Source organism: Schistocerca americana, unplaced genomic scaffold (assembly GCF_021461395.2).
Source record: "Schistocerca americana isolate TAMUIC-IGC-003095 unplaced genomic scaffold, iqSchAmer2.1 HiC_scaffold_87, whole genome shotgun sequence".
Lineage (NCBI taxonomy): Eukaryota > Metazoa > Arthropoda > Insecta > Orthoptera > Acrididae > Schistocerca > Schistocerca americana.
In genome coordinates, this window is record NW_025726642.1 from 757,322 (window position 1) to 782,468 (window position 25,147).

Consider the following 25,147-nt stretch of genomic DNA (forward strand, 5'->3'; position numbering starts at 1 on the left):
TGGTAAAATGGACCCTGCAACAAATATGCCCCCCCTTAATATCTTAATAACATTTAGCTGAACTCTAGTGTTGATAGCTGGAACTAGTGTTCTAGTATGCTCACTGGCCTGTAGGAGCAATGGAAGCAGGTCAGTACAGTGGTTGAGTGGCTGTGAGGTTATATTTTTCAAGCTCCTGTTCAAAACTTTGAGAGGTATGTGAATTTCACTTTATTAATGTACCATTATTGGTTAATACTTAGATGCAAGCACCATGCATACAACCTAGTAAGTATTGGCATCAGTTTCAAATAGAGTAAAAGGTGTGGTATTATTGCATTTTAAAGCTGTTTACACTAGTTTACAAGGTGTAAGTGACTGTAATATGGCCCCCATTGGTGCTTCTAATGTGGACCCCAGGGTCCATATTATAAGCAGACCGTTAAATGTTTTTATTTCTGTTTTCAGCTGCCTAGGACTAATCTGGCACTTAAATGAACCCCCAAAAGGCAGGTGTGGGATGAAAACAAAATGTGAGAGGCAGTGTCTGCTGTTGTAGGAAAAACGATGGGAGTTAAAAAAGCAAGCATCGAAACATTTTGCTGTCCCAAATACAACTCTGCGCCAGTATGTGTATGAGGCTAATACCTTACAGATGGCAGATGTTGAAACTAAAAAGCTTGGAAGAAAACCAGCTCTATCAGCAGCCCTAGAAAGTGAACTAGTGGTTTACTTACAGTATATGGAGACGAAAATTCTATGCTTTTACTAGTATGGATGTTAGAAAAATGGCCTACCAACTTGCAGTTAGGAATGGAATTGCAACAAACCTCAGAAATGAAATTGCTGGAAGGGCTTGTCTTGACCATTTTCTTCGACGTCATCAAGATAAGCTTTCAAATAGAAAGCCAACTGGATCATCATATGCTCGAGCAAAAGGCTTTTTCCATTCTACGACTTGCTATAAGCTGAATACTGGAAACATAAATATCCAGAAGATCGTGTATGGAACGTTGACAAAACAGGCCTTAGTGTAGTTCAGACTAAGATACCACAAGTAATTGCAAGCAGAGGTAAACGCCAAATTTGTTCTCTGACTGCTGCAGAGTGTGGGTCTCTAGTAATGGTCATCTGTTTGCTGAGTGCAGGAGGTCCTTGGTCCTTATGTTGCCCTGATGTTCATATTCCCGAGAACGGAAGAGGGGGGAGACCACTGTTTCAAATGATTTGCTATACAAAAAGAGTTAGAAGCCATTATTAAGAAAAAAGAGGAAAAGAACTTTGCCAAAGACCCCCTAGTGAGATAAGCCTCTACATCCTTACATTTGTCCTCTAGCCATGCCTGCTTAGCCATTTTGCACTTCATGTCGATCTCATGTTTGAGACGTCTGTGTTCCTTGTTGCCTGCTTCATTTACTGCATTTTTATATTTTCTCCTTTCATCAATTAAATTCAATATCTCTTCTGTTACCCAAGGATTTCTAATAGCCCTCGCCTTTTTACCTATTTGATCCTCTGCTGCCTTCACTACTTCATCCTTCAAAGCTACCCATTCTTCTTCTACTGTATTTCCTTCCCTTGCCAAAGAGACACACTATATTATAGGATCCAACAGGTTTGCTTTCATGGAGAATCCACTGCCAAATATTCTCGCTGTAGTGAGTCTTAAGTGCACCCATAAATGTACGATCTAGCGGTTGCAGGACTAGAAAAATTAGCCTCAATAACTTGGTCATTCTTAGGCGGCAGTTCATTGTTACAATTTGCTGAAACCTGCCAGCTTGATCATCCAACCTGTTGGCGTCGTCTTTTTTAGCTGGTGTGCTAAGTGAAGGCAATTCCAATCGTTCAGCTCCAGATATAATAAACCTCTTCCATAACAGTTGTGATGATAAAATTTATTACAGGTTAGTGACAGATCCATTTCACATTGACGTGGATGTGTTGCCAGACAGACTACAAGAGGAAGTCTTAGAAATTAAAAATGATTCCGCAGCGAAGTATGACTTTAATAAGATGGATAAGCCTTTATTTTGGGTGAAATATCTCACGGTGTATCCCAGCACAGCAGAACAAGCACTGAAACTGTATTTACCATTTTCAAGCACTTATTTGTGCGAAAGAGCATTTTCAGAGATAGTGGCGATAAAAAATAAGCTTAGAAGCAAACTCAGTATTGCCAATGATTTACGTTGCGCAGTTTCTGCTATTCAGCCAAGAATTCAAAATCTTGTCAAAAATTTGCAAGCTCATCCTTCACATTGATTTATTTGTTTGTTTCTTGCCATATGTGTGTGGAAATAATATTTTTATAATAAATACGTAACATTATAAGAGAACTTGTTATTTTCCTCCTAACTGTCCTTACATGTAGGTAAAACTGTAAAGTTACAAAAAACTATTTCGAAGAAACAATATAAAATAAACATAGTGAATCTGATTTAAATATAAATACTGCGTGTCATCCTTATGGATTCTGATGTAACGTGTGGTATATTATTTCAACTAATAATAGTATTTCTTCTGGATGAAGACACAGCGAAAGTTTATCCTAGATATAGCAAGCGTAGTTCTAAAATCGTATACTGGTGAAGAAATGGTGTGCAGCAAGGGAATATAATCAAGGTAAGGAAGTTGTTATATTCATATTTTTTAAAGTTCTGTGTAGTCTGCAAAATTATTTCGTAAAACTTATTTTTATATATTTTTACTTTTTTGGTTCTGGGAACTGAGCCTTTGTCGCTGTTCGGTAACTGTCGTCGTTGACATAAATGCCAACCTATGCGCAATGACAATGGGGAGCGCTATAGGCGTACAAAGCAGTGATGTTCGTTAACACTGTGACTGAGTGACTATTTTTGATAATGAGTGAAAGTAATAAGCTGTACTCAACTTAAAATAACGGCCCCCATCCACTAGTCTGCAAAGGTCGCAACTATTTTTCCTTGTTTACCAAGGACTTTCTTTGCTTTAGGAGTGGCTTATAATCACTAGACTAGACTGATGACGTAATAACTGTGACTCGATACATTAACAGCCCACCATGTTACTTGACGTCACCATCACAAATTTTTCAATAGTTTCTAGATAATTTATAAAAATCTCTATTTTTTTATTTTTTGGGGGGGGGGGGGGCAGGGAAGTTTTCTTTTCACCAGAAGGGGGGCATGAAAAACAAAGTTTTGGGAACCTCTGGACTACATGATGTCCATAAACTTGTACTTGGCTCTCGTCTGTAGAACATCACGTCATTCTTCAGCAAATAATGGTGACAAATGTTAATTGAGTTTTTATCTTTCCACTTATGTTTGACCCTTAACACCTCTGGGTCTTTGTTCTGTTCGTTTGAAATGTTTGAGAAAGCTGTTTTATGTAGTTTTGAAAAGGAAGTCCTCTTATGTAGTACATACCAGTTTGGTCTTCATCTGCCCCGAACTTCGTTTTACTTGGGTTTGCACCATGTGGACACCGGGCAAAAGAATTTGCTAAGGTGTTTGTCGGCCCTGGACGTATTTTACATAGAAATCATACTCTTGCAAGATTAAAATCCACCCTGCTACTTCCTTTAGGTTTGTCTCCTCGTCACACATCTGTGTAATCGTGTTTAATTTGGATTTTAGAACCTGGCAAGTAGTCTTAAAGTGTGACAGTACTCCACGCTTAAATTCTGGGGAGTCGTCTGTTTGTACGTTAAGTGTATGTGTACTCGCACCCTGATTCTACTCGTTATCATATTTGTTACCGGCCACTGTGAGTTGCAGATTCATATTTTCAGCTGTGTTGTCATTTATTACGACGCTGTTTTCTATGTCTGGTGTGGTGATTACATAGTCTGGGTAATACTACCGTACTATGTCCTCATATGTCCCAAAATTGTATACATTTGGATCTGAGTTATTAGACCACATACTTTACTATCTTGTTCGTTTTCCGATCCAGACGAAATATTGGCTCCGTTATTTTTCTCTCCATCATCGACATGTTCTTCCCAGTTTTGTTCGATTCCCTCTACCCACAATGCCTCAGACACTTTCTGCTTGTCTTACAAAGTTTTGTGGAAGGATTTTAGTAGATCTTGTAGCTTGTTGAACTTTTGATCAGGTGTACTTATCCGTACTTCCCTCTTTTTTTCTATGACCTATATTAGCGGTATTTTGTCGATTAATACTATCGTCTTGATCAATCCTAGCTTTACCGGTTACAGCAGGATTTGTATCAAGTCCGATGTCAGTTTTGTCTGCCGGGAGGAAGTCTGCATTGGTGAATACGGACGGGTCCGTGGTCCATACTCCAGTAGCTTCGAAACCTTTGATAGCGGTTTTCATTGTTGCACTTTTGATGAAAGCTGAACCAAAAGCTTTGAAATTTGAAGGACCACCGCGCCCTGCACATCCCTCGGTCCATACGCGGAGTCAGTGGAGCTGAGAGGCGACTGGTATATATACCACACCACCCGCCAGCCTAGGACGTCAGTAAACAGGAGTAACCTGACGATGATGGCACGCTACGCCGTGACTGGAACACGATAGTAGGAAAAGGAAGAGAAGGAAACGTAGTAGGTGAATATGGATTGGGGTTAAGAAATGAAAGAGGAAGCCGCCTGGTAGAATTTTCCACAGAGCATAACTTAATCATAACTGCATGCCCGAGAGACCTTCAAGCACATTCATATTATATTAATATCCAGAAAAACTTGAATTTCTTATCATTACTGAATTTCAACACAGTCTAACATGTGTTGGACTGTGACGATACGGTAACAACTTTGATACAGCTTCCAGTTTGCGGAACTGGCGGCTGTTTAGGGGAGGCCCTTTGGGCCGGACTTAATCCGGATGAAATCCTGGCACTGAGGGCACGTGTCGGTTATGCCGTCGGCACACGGACTGTTCATTCGAACGTAGAGCATTCAGAATGCCGAGTTTCTGCCGTCATGGCATGGAAAACGCACGCTGGGGAGTCTTTCCAAACGTGCGGAGCAATATCTAGCAAGACAGATATTCTGAAAGTGTGTTTGAATGTTGACCAACGAGATGGAAGAACGCCGCGTACGTCACATGCACGCCATCTTTCTTCAGTACAGACTCGCCATACGCCATACTGGCTTTCAGTTGATGTTGGTTTCAAGGTATAGTCTGTCTGTAAACTCGAGAGCGAACAGCGCTTTTCGTGGGGCAAGTGGCATTTTCCGGAAGAACCATGCCACTGGCCTACAGGGGCACCCAAAATCAGTTGCCCGTTACCTGTCTAGCGGCGTAGATCGGCGTGCAGTGATGTACAATACGTCGTTTCTGTTCGTGAGGTCTTAGTTGCTAGTGTCAGTCAGTTAACGTTGTGTAGGCCCTACTCACTGATATACTTCGGTAACTGGAAGTGCTGGACAACCGCCATGCATTGCAAGAAAATTGCAGAAAACGTAGAGGAGCTATTTGCGGAGTACATTTCCCCACCATGTTACAGTTCTGGGTGGAGATTTTAGTTTGCCAGATATACCGGGTGATCAAGAAGTCAGCCGGCCGAGGTGGCCGAGTGGTTCTAGGCGCTTCAGTCTGGAACCGCGCGACCGCTACGCTCGCAGGTTCAAATCCTGCCTTGGGCATGGATGTGTGTGATGTCCTTAGGTTAGTTAGGTTTAAGTAGTTCTAAGTTCTAGGGGACTGATGACCTCAGCTGTTAAGTCCCATAGTGCTCAGAGACATTTTAACCATTTGATCAAGAAGTCAGTATAAATTTGAGAACTGAATAAATCACGGAATAATGTAGATAGGGAGGCACAAATTGACACACATGCTTAGAATGACATGGGATTTCATTAGAACAATAAATAAATAAATAAATACAAAAGCTAAAAAAATGTCCGACAGATGGCGCTTCATCTCATCAGAATAGCAATAATTAGCATAACAAAGCAAAGATGATGTTCTTTACAGGAAATGCTCAATATGTCCACCATCATTACTCAACAATAGCTGTAATCGAGGAATAATGTTGTGGACAGCACTGTAAAGCGTGTCCGGAGTTTATGGTGAGGAATTGGCGTCGGATGTTGTCTTTCAGCATCCCTAGAGATGTCGGCCGATCACGATACACTTGCGACTTCAGGTAACCCCAAAGCCAATAGTTGCACGGACTGAGGTCTGGGGACCTGGGAGGCCAAGCATGACGAAAGTGATGGCTGAGCACACGATCATCACCAAACGACGATCATCACCAAACGACGCGCGCAAGAGATCTGTCGCACATTTTGTGAGCTTCGTTTTTTTCTGTTCTAATGAAACCCCATGTCATTCCAAGCATGTGTGTCAATTTTTACCTCACTATCTACATTATTCCGTGGTTTATTACGTTTTCAAATTTATACTGACTTTTTGATCACCCGGTAAACTGAAACATTCATAACGGGTGGCAGGGTCAAAGAATTCAGTGAAATTTTTTTAAAGTGCTTTATCTGAAAACTACCTTGAGCAGTTAAACAGAGAACCGACTCGTGGCGATAACATATTAGACCTTCTGGTGACAAACAGACCCGAACTATTTGAAACAGTTAACGCAGAACAGGGAATCAGCGTTCATAAAGCGGTTACTGCATCGATGATTTCTGCCGTAAATAGAAATATTAAAAAAGGTGGGAAGATTTTTCTGTTTAGCAAAAGTGACAAAAAGCAGATTTCAGAGTACCTGACGGCTCAACACAAAAGTTTTGTCTCAAGTACAGATAGTGTTGACGATCAGTGGAAAAAGTTGAAAACCATCGTACAATATGCGTTAGATGAGTATGTGCCAAGGAAGATCGTAAGAGATGGAAAAGAGCCACCGTGGTACCGCAACTGCTGCGGAAGCAAACATAAACATAGCCAAAGCCTTGCAGACAAACAAAAATTACGCGAAGCGAAATGTAGTGTGAGAAGGGAAGGCTATGCGAGAGGCGTTCAATGAATTCGAAACTAAAGTTCTATGTACTGACTTGGCAGAAAATCCTAATTTTGGTCTTATATCAAAGCGGTAGGTGGATCAAAACAAAATGTCCAGACACTCTGTGACCAAAACGGTACTGAAACAGAGGATGACAGACTAAAGGCCGGAATACTAAATGTCTTTTTCCAAAGCTGTTTCACAGAGGAAGACTGTATTGTAGTTCCTTCTCTAGACTGTCGCACAGATGACAAAATGTTAAATATCGAAATAGACGGCAGAGGGATAGAGAAACAATTAAAATCGCTCAAAAGAGGAAAGGTCGCTGGACCTGGTGGGATACCAGTTCGATTTTACACAGAGTACGCGAAGGAACTTGCCCCCCTTCTTGCAGCGGTGTACCGTAGGTCTCTAGAAGAGCGTAGCGTTCCAAACGATTGGAAAAGGGCACAGGTCATCCACGTTTTCAAGAAGGGACGTCGAACAGATGTGCAGAACTATAGACCTATATCTTTAACGTCGATCAGTTGTAGAATTTTGGAACACGTATTATGTTCGAGTATAATGACTTTTCTGGAGACTAGAAATCTACTCTGTAGGAATCAGCATGGGTTTCGAAAAAGACGATCGTGTGAAACCCAGCTCGCGCTATTCGTCCACGACACTCAGAGGGCCATAGACACGGGTTCCCAGGTAGATGCCGTGTTTCTTGACTTCCGCAAGGCGTTCGATACAGTTCCCCACAGGCGTTTAATGAACAAAGTAAGAGCATATGGACTATCAGACCAATTGTGTGATTGGATTGAAGAGTTCCTAGATAACATAACGCAGCATGTCATTCTCAATGGAGAGAAGTCTTCCGAAGTAAGAGTGATTTCAGTTGTGTCGCAGGGGAGTGTCGTAGAACCGTTGCTATTCACAATATACATAAATGACCTTGTGGATGACATCGGAAGTTCACTGAGGCTTTTTGCGGATGATCTGTGGTATATCGAGAGGTTGTAACAATAGAAAATTGTACTGAAATGCCGGAGGATCTGCAGCGAACTGAAGCATTGTGCAGGGAATGGCAATTGAATCTCAATGTAGACAAGTGTAATGTGCTGCATGGAAAGATAGATCCCTTATCATTTAGCTACAAAATAGCAGGTCAGCAACTGGAAGCAGTTAATTCCATAAATTATCTGGGAGTACGCATTAGGAGTGATTTAAAATGGAATGATCATATAGAGTTAATCGTCGGTAAAGCAGATGCTAGACTGAGATTCATTGCAAGAATCCTAAGGAAATGCAATCCGAAAACAAAGGAAGTAGGTTACAGTAAGCTTGTTCGCCCACTGCTTGAATACTGCTCAGCAGTGTGGGATCCGTACCAGATAGGGTTGATAGAAGAGAGAGAGAGAGAAGATCCAACGGAGAGCAGCGCGCTTCGTTACAGGATGGTTTAGTAATCGCGAAAGCGTTACGGAGATGATAGATAAACTCCAGTGGAAGACTCTGCAGGAGAGACGCTCAGTAGCTTGGTACGGGCTTTTGTTGAAGTTTCGAGAACATACCTTCACCGACGAGTCAAGCAGTATATTGCCCCCTCCTACGTATATCTCGCGAAGAGACCGTGAGGATAAAATCAGAGAGATTAGAGCCCACACAGAGGCATACCGACAGTCCTTCTTTCCACGAACAATACGAGAACTGGTAGAGGTACTCAAGGTACCCTCGGCCACACACCGTCAGGTGGCTTGCGGAGTATGGATGTAGGTGTAGATTTAACGAGCGTTCGATCGTCTGTAATGTTATGTTACAGCGTGTGTTAAGGAGGTGACACGAAAAGAACTGTTGGCTACTGTTAACCGTTCCAAGCAAAGGGCTCCAATTTATGGAAACGTCAGGCTCGCCACAACAGGACGCTTAAGGACGGAACGCGAAAATAAACCGCGTGGTTTACAGGGATCGCCACGAAGGAAAACTAGTAATTTTGGGAGGAAACCCGTCGTCGTAGACAATTTCATAAAATCGATCCTTCCGCAAACGATGGAGGACTTTTACATGAACCAAAAAATAGTGCCGACATTACGGAAACTACTTATTGCCGTGAAACAAAAAATCCATTTTCCATGTTTATACCAGTTTTACTCATAATAGACTCACCAAAAGGAGTATTTAACTTTTCTAAAATTCCATACACTTTATTCTTAAAACAAACTTTATTAAAGATTTTCTAATATATTTTTACACAAACCAAATAATCGTTGATGCTACCAAAACACATGTATCCTTTTTGACAGCAGACAATAGAGCAAATAGCCAATGTGTATAACATTGTACGCATACTTTTCAGACACGTTTACTAAGGCAGTGACAAAAAATGTGGTGCAAATCGGACTAGTACAACACACGAAATTGTAAATTTCTTGTTACTTTTTAAACATTCATCGTGTTGCAAAGACTTGTTAAGTTTCAACGCAGTCCTTAAAGAAAACTTCTATCCTTTAGTAGAAACACAAAGTGAGAATAATTCTTAAATTCTACAGATTCATTGCGCATTATGGGGTAGCAGTAGAGGAACATACATTCACATGAACAGGCATTCGGTTCCCATGTTTGCAGAAGAATCCTGACTTACGTTCATATGTTAATATTATTTACTCTATAGCGTTGTGTTTCGGAAGAAGCTATCGTCTTTTGTATTCTTTACGGTATTAAAACATTTGTCTAAAAATTAACGCTGCCGGGCCGTATATGTACACGGGGTCGCCACTGATTTAAAGCGCGCGCCAAGGTAGCTGGTAATGTGATTCTTGTTTGCGCCTCAGCAGATCCAAATATTTTTATTACTAGTCTTCGCTTTTTCTATTAGGATCTGATACTTTCTTTTCAGTGCAATAAAAGTATATTCTCTAATATTCGATGTTACGTAAGTATAAGTACGTTCCATCTGAGGAAGGAGTTTGTTCGAATGGTTTAATCTACAAGACAGATTGCACTACTTGCAGTAAGATATTTCACACTTTGTCGTTATAAGTTTTCTTATTTCACATGTTGTGAAGATTCTGCTGCTGAATAGGAACAGTTATAAAATAAGACTTTGAATCGCGCTATTTGTTACGGAACTTTTAGAAGCTGATGTCCTTTCTGACTGGACTTGACACTTCTCTTTCTGCCTTATAACATGTCCACGGATACTAAAGGCAGAACAACGTGACTCTCACATGGACAAGAGAGCAAAGGCGCGTTTTGATAGCGCTAGCTTAAGAATTTTACACCCATCCATTTTGTAAAGTGGGTGATAGAGAGAAACGTGTGACGAGGGCCTCCCGACCGCGCACCTGGTGCAAGTCTTTCGACTTGACGCCACTTCGGCGACTTGCGCATCGATGGGGACGAAATGATGACGATTAGGACAACACGACACCCAGTCCCTGAGCGGAGAAAATCTCCGACCCAGCCGGGAATCGAACCCGGGCCCTTAGGATTGACAGTCTGTCACGCTGACCACTCAGCTACCGGGGGCGGACAACCGGGTGACGTGTGACCCAGATGCAGCCGACGGCTGCCGCTGGCGAGCGCTGCGATCGCGTGTACCACACTGAGGCGCACGTGCTGTGTGCACGAGTCACATCGTCTCAGGGCGATCAGCACCACTTTCAACTTGGCACGCCCAACACTGGCGTTCGCAACACCGTCCGTGTAGTGACGGCATTACGCTTCCCTAGAACAGTGCGCGGAGAGCAGCGCAAATACTGTTGAGTGTTTCTGATAGGTAAATAAATTAGTGAAAACAATGTGAAGTGAAGTAGAAATTAGAAAAAAAATGAAAAACTTAGTTTAGCTTAGAAGAGTTACACACTGGCAAACAGCGGGCAGAGCAGCAGAGGCAATGACCGTGAAGTCAGCACGTTCGGAAGCCATCGCCCTCCCCACATAAGCAGAAGCTGTCGATTCAGCCGTTAGGGCATCGCCCGTACGGCTCACGTGTTTCTCAGTTGTCACATGTGATCAAAGGCCCTCGCCTACATTCCGAGAGCCAATGACCGACGTTAAGAAGATTCTTCGCGAAGCTTTTCGACGTAACAGAAGAGGCAATGACCGTGAAGTCGTTCACCTCCAGTAAACTGAAGTGAATGAATACGCGAGACGCAGTGGGCCCGACAGTAGTAGCTTTCAGTTCAGTTCCGGTACAGTCGGTGCTGAAGACCGTCATGCAGGAAGAGACTACATCGTACACAGAAGCACCGAGTCCGCTGCTGTAATGGAATAGCGAGCAGCAGCCTCGGCGCCAGAAGACAGAAGTTAGAAGGTATTTGAGGCCTGATTTTTATGTACTCGAGTGACTGGTGAGGACGGGAAGGAGACGGCCTCACATCAGCAGTCACGTGTGACCTGGGACGAAGATCTGACAGCCGAAGACTGGCAAGCGGGAGTCCGTTGTTCGAGTCTGGGACACTGGCCTTCTCCCGCCGCGCCGCTCCGCTGGCCGACACACGACACACGCGGCCGCTTAGAGAAGAGAAACACTGGGACGCCACATCCGAGGTATCACCGTCCGATTCACAGCTTCGTCCTCAATAATTAAACGGGCCACCTCGCGATGCGCGTCTCCAGTCAACTGGGCGAAACGGCGACACGAGATACACACCACCGTGCGTAATCAGACTCCGCCGCTCACGCAAGCAGAAGGCTTTTCAAACGACACAGCTGCCGCTCTCACAGTCAAAACAATCCAGTAAGGAAACCATTGTACAAAACTTTCGATAAAAGTTATCTTATGTAAAAATGCCTTTTGATTCTACCTCATACCTGAGCCAAGGAAGAACCCACCCTGCACAAATGTTAAGAGAGGAAAAGTAATTTATTTAGTGTTTTTCACCCTGACATAATGCTTTAGAATCAAATGCCCTTTCCAGTAATGCTCATCCTGACAGCTGACCAGCAGCAACAGAGAAAACCTAGTTACAATACGGAGTAGCGGGGAGCAGAGAGTATTCGTCGTGAAGGGGTACCGTTGAGAATAACGACGACTATAGATACGACGTGTCCTCTGTGACAGGGGATGAAAAGCAGTTCGCTATAAAATTAACGAAGAATGCTAACAAGTTGGAAATTACTACAATAATAGTGATTGCGATATTTCTGTCGGCAGTTTAAACTGAGTAGGTGAGCGAGTAAGGTAACCAGGAAAATAACAATAACTGCAGTTGTGCCATAGCGTACAATGTAAAGAATTTCAGGCAAATAGTGTCAGATTAAGTAATACTACAGTTGATGGTAACAGTCGAAGACACTAGTAGGAAGACAATTGCGGAGTTACAGTTACAAGAACAATAGGTAAAGGCACAGAAACAGAGATAGTTGCAGAGTTGATACAATTTCAAGATAGTATTCAGAGGAGGAGAGATGTTGCAAAAGATTAGTATTAAATTAAGGTGAGAGGCGTTAAGGTTTCGCTTTGGCTAACGTAGTTTCTCTTAATGCTGTTCAGTCCTGACACGTTTGTAAATGCATTCTTTTCAGGGGCTGTCTTAATTACGCTGCCGTCCAGAGTTCGTACATTCTGAAGGCTGAAATGGGGTGTGGTGCTGTTTTAAATCCTTAGACGGTACTTTGTAAGACCTTGTCTTATTGCAAGCCCTGTCCTTGCTAATTTTTTTTTCTTGTGGCTGAAGATCTGCGTCCTTTTTCGGTGTGAGACAAACTTGACAATTATTAGACGAGATTTCGAAGCACCTTATAATCTACGCACCATCCAATAACTCCTATCAATGTCTACCTTACCTATGTCAGTGCCTAATATTTCTCGTGCAACCTGTATAAGGAGGTCGTCTGTGTCTTCCGGCTCATCTTCGCTACGCCAAACAGCAGCACGCTATTTCGCCTTTTTATGTACACTGAAGGTGAACTGAGGAGAAAGGAAACGGAAGGAACTATTAAGGTAAGCTGCCCTGGGACCTTACGCGGAATCAGCGGCGATGCGGGAAAATGTATGCCACACTGGGACTCGAACCCGGGGTCTCCTGCTGACTAGCCGTCGCGTGAACCACTGTGGCAGCCGGACGCGGCGCCGAGTGCTGCCTCGGCACCCCCCGAGCCCGCCCACGCCCCCTACCGGCAGTCCCCGGCTGTGGCCTCCACTCTCCCTACTCTGAGATTCCCGCGGCAGGTCGAACGCAACTGTGCGCCCGCACTCTGTGTGGTAGATTCATTGCTCCTAGAGGCGAATCAGCTATATGAAAGCGTGTTGTCTGTTTATTCAAACATGTCAGAAAGAACAGACATCGCGTAGCCCTAATATTTCGCCTTTACTACCCTCTCGGAAATTAGTCACACTCAAATTATTCTCGGGACCGAGAGCTGTCTGAGACTCCAAGTATACAGCTCTGAAATGTTTGCCGATTCGTGAAACGTGTATCGAAAAGACATATTCAACGCCACTGAAGGGGAAGCGTTTACCGATTGCGACAAAAACGTTGTTTCTACTCAAGTCGGATTTGAGTGTGGCTGTGAAGTTATCTGGTAATGTATGACAGGTCTAGGTGAAAAGAAGGTAATGTTGGATGTTATTACCGGCCTCCCGATTCCGTCGAGACAGAGTTATTCAAAGAAAGTCTACACTCAATAGTGCGGAAGCACCCAAATCGTGCAGTATTAGTTCCGAGCGTAGACTAGGACACCTGTGGATTCGTTACAAGGTTTCCACATAAGTAGCCTTGCGAAGTACTGTTGAACACGTTTTTTCGAAAACTGTCTTGAGCAGTTAGTTCGAGAGCGCACATACAATGCAAATACACACATAAAAAAAAAAAAATCTGCATGACCCCGGTTCCCAGAACTCCTGAAGATAAACGTTGACTGTGGATATCGTATCACACACACAGTCTCTTTGACTGTTCAAAGATGTCACTAAACCCGACCAAAGATGTGAGCAACCGTGTATGAGCAGCGCCTATTACACAGACGGGGTCCGACAGCCGATCCGTTCCAGTCATTCCACCACAAAGTAGGTACACGGCTCGTGTTGTCTGTAGTTCAACCGTGCCTAGACCGTCAATACAGCGGTCCGCATTGTTAGTTTGTGCCAGGAAGGGCTCTCAACAAGGGAAGTGTAGAGGCGACTCGGAGTAAACGAAAGCGATGTTGTTCGGACGTAGAGTAGATACAGAGACACAGGAACTGTCGATGATATATCTCGCTCAAGCTGCCCGGGGGCTATTACGACAATGGATGACCGCTGCCTACGGATTATGGCTCGGAGGAACCCCGACAGCAACGCCAACATGTTGAATAATGCTTTTCGTGCAGCCACAGGATGTCGTGTTACGACTCAAACTGTGCACAGTAACCTGCACGATGCACGTCTTCACTCCCGACGTCCGTGGCGAGGTCCATCTTTGCAACCACGACACCGTGCAGCGCGGTACAGATGGGCCCAACGACATGCCGGATGGACCTCTCAGCATTGGCATCACGTGCTCTTCACCGATGAGTCTCATACATACCTTCAACCAGACAATCGTCGGAGACGTGCTTGGAGGCAACCCGGTCAAGCTCAACCCTTTAAACACACTGTCCAGCGAGTGCAGCAAGATGAAGGTTCCCTGCTGTTTTGGGGTGGCATTATGTGGGGCCAATGTATTCTCTGGTGGTCATGGAAGGCGCCGTAGCGGCTGTACGATACGTGAATGCCATCCTCCGACCGATTTTTAAATTTTTTTTTTTTAATTTTTAGTGCAACGATATCGGCAGCATACTGGCGACGCATTCGTCTTCATGGACGACAATTCGCGGCCCCATCGTCTTGTGGCTGACTTCCTTCAGGATAACGACATCGCTCGACTAGTGTGGCCAACATGTTCTCCAGACATGTGCCGGCCGGAGCGGCCGTGCGGTTCTAGGCGTTACAGTCTGGAGCCGGGCGACCGCTACGGTCGCAGGTTCGAATCCTGCCTCGGGCATGGATGTGTGGGATGTACTTAGGTTAGTTAGGTTTAATTAGTTCAAAGTTTTAGGCGACTCACGACCTCAGAAGTCAAGTCGCATTGTGCTCAGAGCCATTTGAACCATTTTTGTCCAGACATGTACCCTATCGAACATACCTGGGATAGACTGAAGAAGGGTGTTCATGGTCGACGTGGCCCCCCAGCCACACTGAGTGATCTACGCTGAATCGCCGTTAGGAGTGGGGCGATCTACGTTGATGAACTTGTGGATAGTATTCCACGACGAATACAGGCGTGTATTAATTCAAGAGGACGTGGTAGTGGGTATTAGAGGTTCATGTGTGTACACCAATCTGGGCAACCACCTCTGAAGGTCTCGCTGTGTGGTGGTACAACATGCAATGTGTGGTTTTTATGAGCAATAAAAAGGGTGGAAACGATGTTTATGTTGATCTTCATTCCAATTTTCTGTGCAGGTTCCGGAACTCTAGGAACAGAGATGATGCAAAACTTTTTTTGATGTGAGTATTTTAGAGCATGTAGCTACAAAGATGCCTGGACTCATCGACGGTGACACTACAGAAACAGGCGTTAGTGATAATGACGTCATCGTAGTGACGATGGTTACTTAAGTTATTAAATCAATCAAGAAAGCTAGGAGAGTAGTTTTGCTAGAAAGAGCAGAAAAGCGGTTATTAGAATCTCAGACAGTGAATGGACATTATTTAGTTCCAGTATGATGGATGTAGAGTAATTATAGGGGAAGTTTGAACAGATTGTAAATCGTACTGTGGAAAAGTATGTGCCTAGTAAGTGATTGAAGGATGGAAAAGATCCATTGCGGAAAATGAAGAGGAAGCAAAGACTGTTGCACTCTCAGTTCAACAGAGAGCGGGCTAACGACAAGTAAAGGTTAGTAGAGATTCGTGCGTCTGTGGAAAGATCGATGCTCGAGCATAAAGCTGTCACCGTCATACCTTAACAAATTATCTTGAAGGGATCGCGAGACTATTCTGGTCCTACGTAAAACCGCTAAGTAGGGCGAAGCTTCTGCCCAGTCGTTGACCAGCCTGGTGTGCTAGTAGAAAATAACAAAAGGAATGCTCAAGTTTTAAATTTCATGTTTAAGAAATATTTCACGCAGGAGGATCGTAGAAACATACAGTCGTCCAACTCTCATGTCGACACCATGGTAATAGACATCCCTGGCCTAGAGATGCAGCTGGGAGATTTCGTAACGAATAAGTCGCCAGGTCCTGACGGAATACCGATTCGGTTTCACAAACAGTACTCTACGGCATTGGCCCCTTACTTAGATTGCATTTATCGTGAATCTCTCGCCTAACGCAAAGTCCCACGTGACTCCTATATACACTACACTATTGGCTATTAAGATTGCTACACTACGAAGATGACGTGCTACAAACGCGAAATTTAACCGACAGGAAGTAGATGCTGCGATATGCAAATGATTAGCTTTTCAAAGGTTGGCGCCGGTGGCGACACCTACAACGTGCTGACATGAGGGAAGTTTCCAACCGATTTCTCATACATAAACACGACCGGTGTTGCCTGGTGAAACGTTGTTGTATGCCTCGTGTAAGGAGGAGAAATGCGTACCATCACGTTTCCGACTTTCATAAAGGTCGGATTGTAGCCTATCGCGATTGCGGTTTATCGTATCGCGACATTGCTGCTCGCGTTGGTCGAGATCCAATGACTGTCAGCAGAATATGGAATCGGTGCTTTCAGGAGGGTAATACGGAACGCCGTGCTGGATCCCAACGGCCTCGTATCACTAGCAGTCGAGATGACAGGCATCTTATCCGCATGGCTGAAACGGATCGTGCAGCCACGTCTCGATCCCTGAGTCAACAGGTGGGGACGTTTGAGAGACAACAACCATCTGCCGAACAGTTCGACGACGTTTGCAAGTCAAGAGCGCGTGCTATGGTGTACTCGACGACGAACCTGGGTGCACGAATGGGAAAACGTCATTTTTTCGGATGAATGCAGGTTCTGTTTACAGCATCATGATGGTCGCATCCGTGTTTGGCGACATCGCGGTGAATGCACACTGAAAGCATGTATTCGTCATCGCCATACTGGCGTATCACCCGGCGTGATGGTATGGGGTGCCATTGGTTACACGTCTCGGTCACCTCTTATTCGCATTGACGGCACTTTGAACAGTGGACGTTACATTTCAGATGTGTTACGACCCGTGGCTCTACCCTACATTTCAGCAGGATAATGCAAGACCGCATGTTGCAGGTCCTGTACGGGCCTTTCTGGATACAGAAAATTTTCAACGGCTGCCCTGGCCAGCACATACTCCAGATCTCTCACCAACTGAAAAGGCCTGGTGAATGGTGGCCGAGCAACTGGCTCGTCACAATACGCCAGTCACTACTCTTGATGAACTGCGGTATCGTGTTGAAGCTGCATGGGCAGTTGAACCTGTACACGCCATCCGAGCTCTGTTTGACTCAATGCCCAGGAGTATCAAGGCCGTTATTACGGCCAGAGGTGGTTGTTCTGGGTACTGATTTCTCAAGATCTATGCAGCCAAATTGCGTGAAAATCCAATCACATGTCAGTTCTAGTATAATATATTTGTCCAATGAATACCCGTTTATCATCTGCATTTCTTCTTGGTGTAGCAATTTTAATGGCCAGTAGTGTATAAGAACAGTAATAGGACGGACCTGCAAAATTACAGACCAATATCGTTAACACCCGTTTACTGCAGAATTCTTGAACATACACCGACGGAAAAAATCGCAACACTACATGCAGTTGTGCGAGATAAACGAAAGTTGGTAGGCGTGTTTTTATATTTGAAAAATAATGTCTATTTAAATTTCGCGCCAGGAGCATAAGAGTGGTGTTACTAGCGGCACTATGAGGGTGAAAATCAGGTTTGCTTTAAATAGACGCCGTGAGCGTTAGTTACCTTCTAGATTGGAGGTGGTGATTTGATCTTAGCCAAGAATGCCTTTGAGGAGACAGAGACGCCATTATGACCATCTTACTGAGTTTGAACGAGGTCGTGTAATGGGGCCACGGGAAGCTGGATATTCCTCCAGCTATATCGCAGGAAGACTTGGCAGAAATGTATCCCTGTACACGATTACTGGGAGCGGTGACCGCGAGAATGTACGGTTGCAGAAAGCCCGGGCTCCGACCGGTCACGTGGCGCTACCGAGAGGGAAGGCAGTCGTGTCTGGCGTACGGCTCTGGCGCATCACATCTCTTCTGCAGCAGCAACTTGAACAGCAGTCGGCGACATAACGAAATGTTAAAAATCGGTTACTTCAGGGACAGCCCCGAGCCAGGAGCCCAGTAGCATGCATTTCACTGACCCCCAAACCACCGCCATTTGCGACACAAACTGATATCGCACACCTTTACAACACAATGCGTGCCCGTTTAAATGCTTGCATTCAACATGCTGATCGTTACATCTGTTATTAATTTACCAGCATGTCACTTTTGCAACGGCTTATTTCGCGCTTACATTGCCCTGTGATGCTGCAATGTTAATCACTTAAATATGCTATATAGACAGGCGTATTCCCGAAATTTCATTACTCTACATGATTTTTTTTTTGTTTGTTTGTTGCTGTGATTTTTTTACCACCAGTTCATTTGTCCAGTCGCAGAAGCCGTCAGGCGCTGACGCCACCCTGCAACACTCCTCTGCCAGGCAGGCTGCGTCAAGCACAGCCCCTGTAAATCATTAACTGCACAGTCCAGCGAGCTGAGAAATTTCCAGCTCGGTCCGCAGAGGTCCTTCGTGTACACGAGACACTAGAACAGGTGGTGCACATAACTGCGACAGGGTCACTCCTGCTACGGACCTTCTGCTGCATCCACCGTGACACGTGTGGCCCCTCGAATGTAAGTGTGCCTCCCGGGCAGTCCCGCCGTAGCCAACAACTGGTGCCCACGGCTACGAACCCAGCGTCGCCCCCGACTGCATGCCGCCTTCGCTTCCAGTGGACAGTGTTAACTATACAGATGGCGCTTCTATGAAATCGGCAAAAAATTAGATACACCATTTAGAGGACATTACGTTTTTGAAGAAAACTACACTGTCAAAAATTCCCTTTAACTAACAGCTGAAATTAAAAACTTTTCCATTCCTGATGATGGTAATTTCGTATCCTTTAACGTAGTTAATTTACTTACTAACATTCACATTTATGAGACTATTAAAATTACTGAAGAGAATCTTCTCCAACACAAAAACCTAATGTACAAGAAATTAAAGATGTCATTAGGTTATTACTTCTGATACTCTCCTATAACTACTTCAAGTTTAACGCTGAAATTTTTTTACGACCGGAAGCCTTTGCCACGCGCATTTGTATAGCAAGTACGCTTGCTAACAGTTTTGTTAAACATGACAAAAGGCAGTACTTTAAGAAATTCCCCGTCAGAGCTAATAAAATTTAATATTATAGTATCTACATGGACGAAATCTTTGTGTCATTTAGAAGATCACTCAGTGACACTGTCACTACGTTGACATAACTGAATAGTATATACACTAGCATTAATTTTCACTATTGCACAGATAATGATATCTACAATAATTTCTGCCTCCCACGAACCCAGAGAACGCATTTTTCCTTTCTATGATTCACACATTAGTCAGCCTTCCCCTAGAGCAGAACGAAATTGCAATGAACTAAGAATCCTTAGACATGTAGCACTGAACGACTTTTTCATTGCACAAATAACTGGTAAAACGTTCGCTGCAAAATTACTCAGTCGCAATACTACTGGTGAGATTACATTGCAGAAAGAGCAAGAAGCTAACACTATTTGTCCCTACCATAACGTGGACCTGTTTCAGGCTGAATAGCTGAACAGTTTCGTAACAACGAAGTAAGAACAGGCTTCCGTACCGACGACACGTTAGGCGTGACCGTACGTCACAGCCTACAACACAATAAACCTTCCACACACTCTGGGTTACATAGGGCCTGTAGCGTAGTAAAGTCAGCATGTTACATATTTATAAGAAGTGCCCAGATTCACAGCTATGTGATATTAATTTTCATTTCTTTCACTTTCATTATAGATTTATTTCGGCTAAACTGCCATTATCGATTATATAAAGTCTAGATGGACTAACATACAAGTAACATCTTTGGTAACAGTATTTTGACTGTCGTTCTCTATTTGTTCAATTAAGGCAGTAATTAAAAAGTTATGACAGTAATTTCACAGTTTTGGAGCTACGAGGTAAACGTATGAGACTGTGGCTCCAAAGCTGTTAATGTCGTAACAAATTAATTACTATTTTAAATCAACAGTGTACGTCAGCTTATCTAGACAATACGTACGTTATTTGATAATGACGGTTTAGCCGAAACAGATCTGTAGTGAAAGTGAAAGAAATAAAAATTAATGTCATAAAGCAGCGAGTCTGGACGTTCCTAATAAAATCGTAGTCTCGGCTTTATAAAATTAACTGTAGGAATGAACTAAGTTTAATACAGGACAGAACATTCGTTCTAGAGCACAGTACACCAGTGACAGTTTTAGATCGCTGTCTGCGAACCATATTCGGACGACTAATAGAGATGGGGCCCCTCCACGCCCGCACCAACGTGGTGACCAAACCAAAAGTTCTACTGTCACCTCCGTAAACATGTTAGTTGTCTAGTAAGTGGATCACAGGATGCTGCTGGGCTGACGTTATCCGTGCGTCTGGGTAAGGCTACGCATTAACACGGTCCATCAGGTGATAGATAGTGGACGAAACGCGAGTGAGGGTAGCGATTTGAAGAGCAGAGGGAAAAAAGTACCATGGCTCGTGCCGTGGGAAAAAAACCTCTGCGACAGTGGGATGGGTAGTAAGAGCAGTAGTGGCTTACTAGCTGCGATAGCTCATGCAAGGTTGGATTTGTTAGTATAAGTGTCATGCATCATTACCGTGACAAGCGATGGCGATGTGTCCCAGTTGCTGCAGCTGCTACATTCCTGGAACAATCGAGATCGTTATACAGTAGTGGGAGGTCGGCCATAGATCATCTCACTGTGTGGGGGATGTGTGGAGCTTGTTTGCATGCAGTGTACGGTACGGCTTCCCTGTGTGGTGCCAGTTATTCGGCAGTGTATTTCAGCTGGATATCCAGTAAATGCGTCTGATTAACAGGGTCTCGCCTGTGCCGTTATGTTTGCGTGTGCTTGGCCGTAGATGTTATGTCCTTGCAAGTATGTCTTTTGGTCTTTTATGTTTCCATCTATGGTTGTGGTCGTAGTTCCCCAGATTCAGAATAAACGGGTTCTGCGAATGTCTGGAGTTTCTGTATAGTCTTGTGGTGAGTTTGTGGATTACCTCCGTGAGAGTCTCAAGTCGGTATTCCCGGTGAAGGTCCGCGATGCGTGTGTATCGTGGAGCATTGCTTATGATTTTGAGTACTTTGTTTTGTATGAGCTGCAGACGGCGCAGGCGTGTAGGCGCAGCGTATCCCCAGACGGGAGCTGCGTACGTCGTCAGGGGTCGGATGTCATGTACATGGACCTCGACACCCTTCTGTTCAGTGTGCTACGCCTGTTGAGCATAGGATAGAGCTGTTTGAGCCTCGCGCTAGCTCGGTTGGTCATGTGTTGTATGTGGTCCCCCCAGAGTAATTTCCGGTCCAGCCAGACACCGAGGTATTTGACTTTCTCGCGGAAACGTATTGGACGTCCATGTAGAGTTATTGGTCTGCAGTATCGGTGTTTGCGCAGTTGCTTCGGTCTTCTAGTGAACAGAACGGCTTCGCACTTGTCGACGTTTACTCTAACACGCCATTTCTCCAACCAAGGCTCGGCCACTCTGAGTGCAGTCTGTAAGCGTGACGTAATGTTTGATGGTTTCCAATCTTGCGCAAGGATGGCTGTGTCATCCGCGTAGATTGCCATCATTGTGTTGTGTGTGGTTGGGAGATCGTTTATGTAGAGGTTAAACAGTAGGGGCCCTAGGATGCTTCCCTGGGGTACTCCCGCGTGTATACCGTGTCGTGTTGATTGTTTTCCCTGCACGTCAGTGTTGAAACTCCTGTCTGTGAGGTATGAGTGTATTAGACGCAGCAGCCCGTCGGGGAATCCCGCGTCGCTGAGTTTGCGGATGAGGCTGTTGTGCCGTAGACGGTCGAAAGCCTTTTCGATGTCCAGGAACACTGCCCCTGTAGCTTTGTTTATGTTGAAGCCATGTGTTATATGTTCAACAACCCGTAGGAGTTGTTGTGTTGTGGAGTGGTGATTCCTGAAGCCGAATTGCTCCGGTCTCAGGATGTCATTTGTTATGCAGTGCCTAGTGATGCGTTTGAGAATCATCTTCTCAACAACCTTACTGAGCGAGCTCAGAAGGCTGATGGGTCGGTAATTTTGTGGGAGGCTGTGGTTTTTCCCCGGCTTCCTGAACATCAGGACCTTGGCCGTCTTCCAAAAGGCGGGGAAGTGTTGGTGTTTTAGTATGGCATTCGTTATGTGTGTTAGGTACTCAGTTGCTTTATCCGTGAACTCCTGGAGGACACGGTTTTGAATGCCATCATGACCAGGGCCTTTCCTAGCAGCGGAATGCATTATAGCCCAGGAGACTTCGGCTGTGCTAGCATGTCGAATGTCGTCGCGCGATGGTTGGGCTAGAATGCGTGTAACCTCTTGGTCAGTAGCAAGTGTGAACGCTGGATCTGATGGTACCAGGTTCGGTGTGAATGACGCTGCGAGTGTTCGGGCCATTAATTCTGCTTTCCCTTCCGCTGAGTATGCAGGTCCGTCAGGCCCTTGAAGCGTTGGGGTGTATATTTTCTCCCTGGTGAAGTGGCGGGCTAGTTGCCACACGCCAGGTCGTGTGGTGTCCAGCCCTTCGAGTTTTTGGTTCCACTGTTGTGTTCTGTGTGTTTGTATTTTATTGTGTATGATGCCCTGTAGTCTGTTAATGTGCCGTTTGAAGTACGGGCGCCTGGTGCGCTGCCATTGTCTCCTGAGACGATTCCTCATTGAGATTAGGCCCAGGATTTCCTGGGGCAGGGCTGCACTGCGTTGTTGTGAGGTGCGATCAGGTATGGTGCCTGCCATTGCGCCCTGAACGGCGTTGGTGAGGGTTTCTACTGCCTCGTCAATTTGTGCTGTTTCGTTAATTTCGTGTATAGGTGGGATGTGGCTATCAAGCGTTTGCTTGAACATTGTCCAATTCGCACGCCTGTAGTCCAACATCTTGCGTTGTTCCGTGTGCTGCAGTGTTTCCTCAATGTATAGTATTACAGGTTGGTGGGTTGAGGGCAGATCGTTTCCAACGGCGACGTTGAGTGTCGTTGTAATGCCCTTGATGAGGGCCATGTCTATCACGTCTGGCCTGTGTCCCCTCTGATAGGGAATGTGCGTCGGTTCAGTCGGCGCTAGTATGATGTAGTTTCTACCTAGCGAATGTTCGTACAGTTTTTTGCCGTTGGGATTTCGTATGCGTGAATTCCATTCTGGGTGTTTTGCGTTCAGAACTCCAGCGACTATTACTCGCGGTGAAATGTTGAGTAATGTGCTGATATCACGTGTTGAGATGCCTACAGGGCTGTTGTATACCGATATCAGTGTGGTGTAGGCTCCGTTGAACTTGACTCTGACGGCCGTAGCCTCGATTTTTTCCAGTTCAGGGAGCTCTATGTTTGTGTGCTCAATGTCTTTGTGTATGACGATTGCAGTTCCACCTGCCACGGCGTCGCCCGGTCGGTCGGTACGGTAGACACAGTAGCCAGGAAAGTTTAATTGCTTGTGCGGTTTAAGTTTAGTCTCGCTCAGTAGCGCGACAAGGATTCCCTTGCGCTCCATGAACGCGGCAAATTCTGCCCTTTTGTTGTGGATCGAGTCTGCATTCCAGAACAGGATCCGTGATAGTGTATGCGGGTCTGCGTTATGGGCCGGGTGTGGTGTATTATTCATGTAAGAGTGTGAAAGAGTGTTGTGATGGCAGTGTGTATGACAGCCCAGTATTGCCCGGGTTCGGCGCTCATGAGCTGGGTGATGAGTGTAGTGACGGCCGTCAGCACCTTGGTAAGGATTTGAACGGTCGTGTGTCGGGGGAATAGTGTTTCCAGTATTCCCCCAGGTAGTGTGTTGGTGTTGGGTGTGACAGCCCGAGGTGCTGTTGTGGAGTTAGCGGCCGCTTGTGCGGGTATTGGCGTGTTGTTAGGAGCGGCATTTGCGCTTTGTGACAGAGGTTGTGGCGCCTGTGTTACTTCTGTGGTGAGGGGGATGGTAGTGTGAGTTACAGTCTCGGTGTCTTGTTGACTGTTTTCCTGTGTGTTGCTGTTCTGTTGTTGCTGTGTGGCCTGTTGTGGTGATTTCGTGTTCCCCGCCCTGTGTTTGCATGTACGTCTATTCCTCCTCTGGGCTTGGGGTTCGGGGGGTTCTTGTGTGGATGTGTTTTCCTGTAAATGGTGCGTTTCTTCGCAGCACGTGATTTCCGGGAGTGGGGTCGTGTTGTTTGGGGGCATAGGTGTTGGTACCGATGCTTGTTGGGCCTCAGGTGTTGCCTGTGGCTGTTGTGTGGCTGTTGCAGCGGTTGTTTCACGTGTGTGTGTGGGGCGCTGAGGTTCCGCAGCCTGTGCCGTTCCGCCAGGGCGTGCAACCGTGGCAAACGTTACGCCGTTCCTTACTGGGTTCGGCGCTGGCCTTGGGCGTGGTATGTCGTACAGTACCCTGCTTTTGTCTTGTTTTCGCTTCAGCGCCTGTTTGTATGACCTGCACTGTCTGAAGTTTGCCGCATGGGGCCCACCGCAGTTGGCACAGCGTCGCTGGTTTGGCTGTGTTTGTGTGCATGTGTTGGATCTGTGATTGCCAGCGCATCCGCGGCAGCGAGTTGCCAGGCCGCAGCGGAGGGCCGAGTGGCCGAACCGCTGGCAGTTGTTGCATTGTTGGGGACGTTGGGTGGTTCGTAGAGTTCTACACGTACGTCAATCCGCAGAAAGCTCTTTATCTGCAGGATGGCGCGGGAATCAGCCGTGTCGGCTAACTCAACCATGTAGTGTGGTAACGGTGCGTGTGTACGGAACCCTGTCATCCGGGAGGCACTTTTACAGTCGAATCCCAGATAACAAAGGGCCGCATGTACTGTCTCGTTGGGGGTGCTGGGGTCCACTCCCTTGATCACGTACTGCTGGGTTCTCTCGTCCAGCGTTCTGTACGTGTAATGTTCGATCTTCCGATCTTTGAGGAAGGTCAGAAGATCTTTATATTCGTTGTCTGTGGCAACGTACAGTGAGGCCCTATCCCCCGAGTACTTTGCATGTAATGTGCTGTTTATGCGCCTCTCCGCGAATGCA

At 45.4% G+C, this 25,147-nt stretch overlaps 1 protein-coding gene across 1 annotated transcript; it reads left to right on the forward strand.

Annotated features, from left to right (window-relative positions):
- The first annotated feature begins 253 nt into the window (after positions 1-253).
- LOC124591677 (SCAN domain-containing protein 3-like) lies at positions 254-2,244 on the forward strand. Its single transcript, XM_047131760.1, has 4 exons — positions 254-267; positions 448-512; positions 978-1,130; positions 1,796-2,244. Exons 1-4 carry the CDS (start codon positions 254-256, stop codon positions 2,242-2,244), a joined length of 681 nt encoding a protein of 226 aa, XP_046987716.1.
- Positions 2,245-25,147: the final 22,903 nt, after the last annotated feature.